The 5,965-nt window shown below is 34.5% G+C and overlaps 1 protein-coding gene across 1 annotated transcript; it reads left to right on the forward strand.

Moving 5' to 3' along the window:
* The first annotated feature begins 4,187 nt into the window (after positions 1–4,187).
* On the forward strand, positions 4,188–5,680 carry LOC104827542 (gibberellin 20 oxidase 5-like). The gene is made up of 3 exons (XM_010560719.1): positions 4,188–4,680; positions 4,886–5,210; positions 5,316–5,680. The coding sequence occupies exons 1-3, from the start codon at positions 4,205–4,207 to the stop codon at positions 5,589–5,591; spliced, it is 1,077 nt and encodes a 358-aa protein (XP_010559021.1). The 5' UTR covers positions 4,188–4,204; the 3' UTR covers positions 5,592–5,680.
* The last annotated feature ends 285 nt before the right edge of the window (positions 5,681–5,965 follow it).

Consider the following 5,965-nt stretch of genomic DNA (forward strand, 5'->3'; position numbering starts at 1 on the left):
CGATCACAAGTTCATTCAGGACAGTCATATGGGTTATAATACTATATGAATCGATCTATGGATGTATGAATGGCATGATAATTTGGGTCATATGGTCACGGTCATATAGGTAATATGATCATATAATCATATAAGTGACAAGATCGTATGATCATAAGGTCACAAATATGGTCATTTAGGTCATATGATCCAATATATGAGTATATAAACCATGATTTCATGGACAATGGTAAATGGTCACATAGTATGAATCATATGTTCACACGATCATATATTCACACGGTCACATGACCACATGGACACACGGTCACATAGTCGCATAGTCACATGGTTGCATGGTCATACAGTCACATAGTCACACAGTCACATGGTCACATGATTCAGTATAGTAACAATGAGTTATATTTTCTTTCAGGGAATCAAAAATATATTACAAATATGAATGAATGAAGAAACACTTTTTTTTATCTGGAGGATATAAGGAAGTATAAATCCAATGGTTATCTCTTTAGTACAACATCTAGACATTAATCCGGAAAGCATATGCCGGAAAAAGATTCGTGAATTGAAAAATTTATTCCAGAAAATCTACAAAGAAGAAAAAGAAAGGTAAAGTTCCGATAGAAAAAGAAGAAGAAGTAGAAGATGAGCGAAAAGAAGAACAAATATCACAATAGCAACAACAACAACAAAATTTGGCAACTCATAATAGATCATGATAGTTCACTGGAAAAATAATTTTGAACCGCCTTTTTTATGTTCAAATCCTAATTATAAACTCTTTTTTGTTTATTTATTTGAACCCTAATTATAAACCTTTGATTTTTTGTATTTGTTTAATATATTTCAACTTGTTTGTGGAGAAAAAAATTGGATTGAAATATTTAGAGGAAAAAAATTTGGATTTAAGTGTTTTGAACCCTAACTATGACTTCCTTTTGTTTGTTTGGTAGTAGCCTAAATTATAAACTTTTACCATTGGTTTTGTTTATTAAAAATCTGAACTTATTTTATGTTTTTTGAAAAAAATTGGGTTGAAATTGTTGTAGAGAAAAACGTGAGCTTAAAATGTTAGAAGAAAAAAACATAGGGCTGAATTAAAAAATATACCCCACAAAAAAATATGCATTTTTAAATGATTTTATGTGAAATTGGATCCCATCAAAATATGTTGAATTTATAGTAGTATCCACCCAAAAATATGTTGAATTAATAAAGTACTTATGTTTGTTTGGCTTTTATTCATAAAAAATCTTAATTTTTTAATGTTTTACAGTAAGTAAATTTTGGATTAAAAATATTGCAGGTAAAAATTTGGGATTAAAAATTGGAAAAAAAATATAGGGTTAAGAGAGAAATTATATAAGGTTGAATATTAAGATTGGACCCCATATTAAAAGGAAAATGGAAATAATGATTGTGGACCCCTGAAATACAAAAATATGGTAAAATTCTGACTAGTTCTTTATGTGGGTCCCATAGCACATTTCACTCACGATGGATTACAGTCAGTCACAACTAGCCACAACCTTCGATAAGTATGATTTTTGTCAATTTAATCACTCTACAACGTCACACATCTCTCGTAAACCTACTCTATATTATTATGAATATGTTAATATGGTTTTTACGATTTTTGTGTTTCAAACTTGTTCTTCCAAATATGTTTCTATATGTTTTATAGTGTTTTATGAGTACTTTTAAAAATTTTGGTATATTTCTTCTACAAACCCTTAAAATATTTTGAAATTTTCTCCACACACTATATATTTGATATATAGACTCTGATAAACCACCCGAAAGCTTAAAAATTAAATTTTGGCTTCTATTTATCAACACATTAATTTCGATCACGGGTCACAGTCGGTCACAATGGTCACACATTACAAAATTGCACTTCGTTCACATGGTCACATGCTGGTCACAATGGGTTACAATGATGACTCATATGAGTCAACTTATTTAGTGTGTAACAAGAGTCACATATATACGAAAGTAAATAGAAATTATTGGATAACTAAATTTACTCATAATTATTTTAACACATTATTATACAAAAGTTTTAACACATTATTGTACAAACGCAATACAACATTATTATACAAAGATTTTTGGACATTATTATACAAAGATTTTTTAACACATTATTATACAAATACAGTACACCATTATTCTATAAATTTTATTTCTTTCTTCACTCCAAATTAGGTGGTCTCTCCGACATTGTCCATGTTGATGTTCCCTTTGCATAATGGTGTACTGTATTTGTATAATAATGTGTTCATAAGTAAGTTCATGTACAAATTAGACGTTCCTTCCGACAAGTTCATAAATAAGTTCAGATATAAAATAATCAAAAATAAAAAGTAAAAGTTTATAATTTAGGGTTTTACCAAACAAATAAAAGGAGATCATAGTTAGGGTTCAAACACAAAAAACAAGGAACTTGGTCAAGTAAAAGTTCACGTTTTCTTCGTCTGAACCTTGCCACGGACAAATACTGCGATCGCCAGCTGCTTACGGATCAGGAAGACATTGTCGCGCATATCAAGGGGCACAACGTCTGTTGTTTACCAAGGCAAATTGTGTCAATATACTTTATTACAAAAACATTGCATTCACAACTGTTATCATTTTGCGGTTTCTCTCTCCTTCCGTTGTAGACATTCTCCTACCATTCATGTAACACTTTGTCAACATACGGTATTAGGGGTTTAAGGACCATGTGACAGTGTGACCACCAGACCGTGTGACCATGGGACCGTGTAACCATGTGATCGTGTGACCATGTGACCTTCTCACCCTTATGACCTATGTCAACCGTTATCCTAATGGTCCGTGACCCATACGAGTATTTGATCGTATGACCATGTAGCCCTTATGACCCATCTATTGTGACCCGTATTATTGTAGTAATCCATGATCGATATGCACATTGTTAGGTTTGTGCTCTATATGTCCATTCTGACTATTGTGATAAATAACCTATGTGACCCATGACTCAATTATACTTTGAAAACATTAAAATACAGACCGGACACAGATCTATGACAAAACTTAGTAAATAATAAAAAAATATAGAAAAAAGGAAAAATCCCAAAAAAATTACCGAACTTGGAGATAGCTGACATATTAATACCGAACTTTTCCAACTTTCAAATTAAATATGAACTCGTCGATTTTGACACAAAAAATATTGAACTTGTAATTCTTTGATAAAAATCTCATCGACGTTAAACGACGTTAAATCGAACGAACGGTTGAGATGACGTGGCGGATGACTCAACGCTGTTGGTCGATTTAACGCCGTTTAACATCGATGAGGTTTTTGTCAAAGATTTACAAGTTCAATATTTTTTTGTTTCAAAATCGGCGAGTTCATATTTAATTTGGAAGTTGGAAAAGTTCGGTATTAATATGTCAGCTATCTCCAAATTCGATAATTTTTTTGGAATTTTCCCTAGAAAAAATGTAAAAACCATCGCTTATATATTTCGATCGTCGCTTATATATTTCCAAGTTTATGTTTGATTTCATACAAATTTTGCTATGACTTCGTCGAATTTTGAGGGGAAAAAACCCAATTTCAGAAGAGAGAAAAACGAATGAAGAGAGAGAAAGTTTCATCGAAAGAGAAACATGGAGTAGAGAGAAATCCTAGTTTGGAGGTGAGAGAATACTGATTTTAATTTTAAAAATAAATATAAAATAATATTATAAGGTTATTTTGATCCACACACATTTTGAGAAGGTATTTTAGAAGTAATAATTTTTTTTGGATAAGGAGAGGGTAGACATAGAAATCTATTTAGTATATTGAGGATAAAAGAGAAATAGGTTCAATGCATTTTATGACTTTAAAGGAAATTAACAGGAATCTCTTTATTTGGTGCGTGTGTCTATATAGGTTCGATGGATTTTATTTTCTTTTTAGCCATTTTCCTTTAAAGTCAATGAGAAAATAGCTTGTGTTAACATATATATCTTCTTATTAAATGGAAAAATATCTTGCTTTTAATATTAGATGAAATGATCATATATATCCATATGCATTTATCTTATTATAGAAAAGTATCCAAAAAATGATTAATATGTATACACTTTTAAATACACGATCTAGCCATCTTAAACCTCCTGAATGTACTCTATATAAGCCCATCTTTGCATTGAACAATGAATCCACATCACATCACCAACATCCACAATGGCCACCTCTTTCTTCAACTTATCCAAACTCCAAACCCAACAAAAGATCCCGACAGGTTTCGTATGGCCGGAAGATGACGTCATCCCTTCCGAGGCTGACCTCAACCTCCCAGTGATCGACCTCTCCGGGTTCTTGGCCGGCGACGAGGCCGCAACTCAGGCAGCTGCGGCCATGGTCAGGGCGGCCTGCGAGGAGTTCGGGGCGTTCCAGGTGGTTAACCACGGCGTCGACTGGGACTTAGCCGAGGCGGCCAAGATTCTGGCGGATCGGTTCTTTGGGCTTCCGACGGACGTGAAGCTAAGGGCTAAGAAGCTTCCGGGGAAGATCCCGGGATTTTCTGGGGCCCATGCCGAGAGATTCTCGACAACGCTCCCGTGGAAAGAGATGATCACTTTTGTCTTCTCCGAGGGCTCCACTCCGGTCGTCGAGGAATTTGTTAGATCGACACTTGGAAAAGATTACGAGGAGATAGGGTAAATATTATTTACTACATAACATGCTTATAAATAGCATACATACTCGTATTAACTTATTCTATATGTGTTTGCATGTATCACGTAAATATTTCAATCGATGGGGATTGAGAACGAGATCTGATTTTTGGTCATTGTTTGTTAACTTTGCTCTGTATTTTTTATTATAATTAAGGGTTCTTCCTATTTCTTTTGGTCGTTTCAGAAAAGGGTACCAGAAGTATTGCGAGGCAGTGAACGGTCTATGCCTAGAGTTGTCGGAGCTTCTAGGGATAAGTCTAGGCCTTGAGGACCGGAAATACTACCGGAAATTCTTCGAAGGCGGTCAGTCCATGATGAGGTGCAACTATTACCTGCCGTGTAATGAGCCCGATCGAACTCTAGGAACCGGCCCTCACTGCGACCCGACTAGTCTCACCGTTCTCCTACAGGACCACGTCGCTGGACTCGACGTCTTTTCCAAGGGAAAGTGGTGGTCCGTCCCCCCTTACCCCAAAGCATTCGTGATCAACATCGGTGACACATTCACGGCACGTATAAGTATCTGTGTATTGTAAAGAGTGATATCAAAAGTCTTGATACGATTGATCATATTAAAGTTTGTTGAGGTAACACTGAGTTATGTGTATGAACAGGCACTATCGAATGGAAAGTACCAGAGCTGCCTACATAGGGCGGTGGTAAACAAAGATGAGAGGAGAAGATCGTTCGCGTACTTCCTTTGTCCGAGGGACGACAAGCTCCTCCTGCCACCAAAGGAACTTGTCTCTGGTGATTCTGATGAAGAAGTTTCCAGAAGGTATCCGGACTTCACGTGGTCTGACCTCTACAAGTTCACTCAAAGCGGCTACCGAGCCGACGGCTCAACCCTCGAAAACTTTGTCACCTGGTTCACTACTGCTTCGGCTTAAAATCAGGTTCAGATTTGCGCATAGATGTTATGCATGTGTCTTTTTTGTTTTCGTTACTATAAGAATAAGACAATGTGGGTTTTTTTTAATGGAGTTATGAACAAAAAAACCATATTTTTATTAAAAAATATATTTAATTGTTTTCGATTATGAGATTTGTAACTATAGGATTAGTATCAATATAGAATTTACAAGGGACAAATCTAAAACAGCCTCCAACTATTACACTTACACCAAAAATACCTTCTACTTAAAATTAATTATAAAAAACCATCAACTATATAAATTATTTTAAACTAATATTCCACTTTAAATTTGTTATAAAAAATCATCAATGATTAATTTTAATAAAAAAAATCATTATCTATCTAAAT

Source organism: Tarenaya hassleriana, unplaced genomic scaffold (assembly GCF_000463585.1).
Source record: "Tarenaya hassleriana unplaced genomic scaffold, ASM46358v1 Cleome51, whole genome shotgun sequence".
In the NCBI taxonomy this organism is placed as follows: Eukaryota; Viridiplantae; Streptophyta; class Magnoliopsida; order Brassicales; family Cleomaceae; genus Tarenaya; species Tarenaya hassleriana.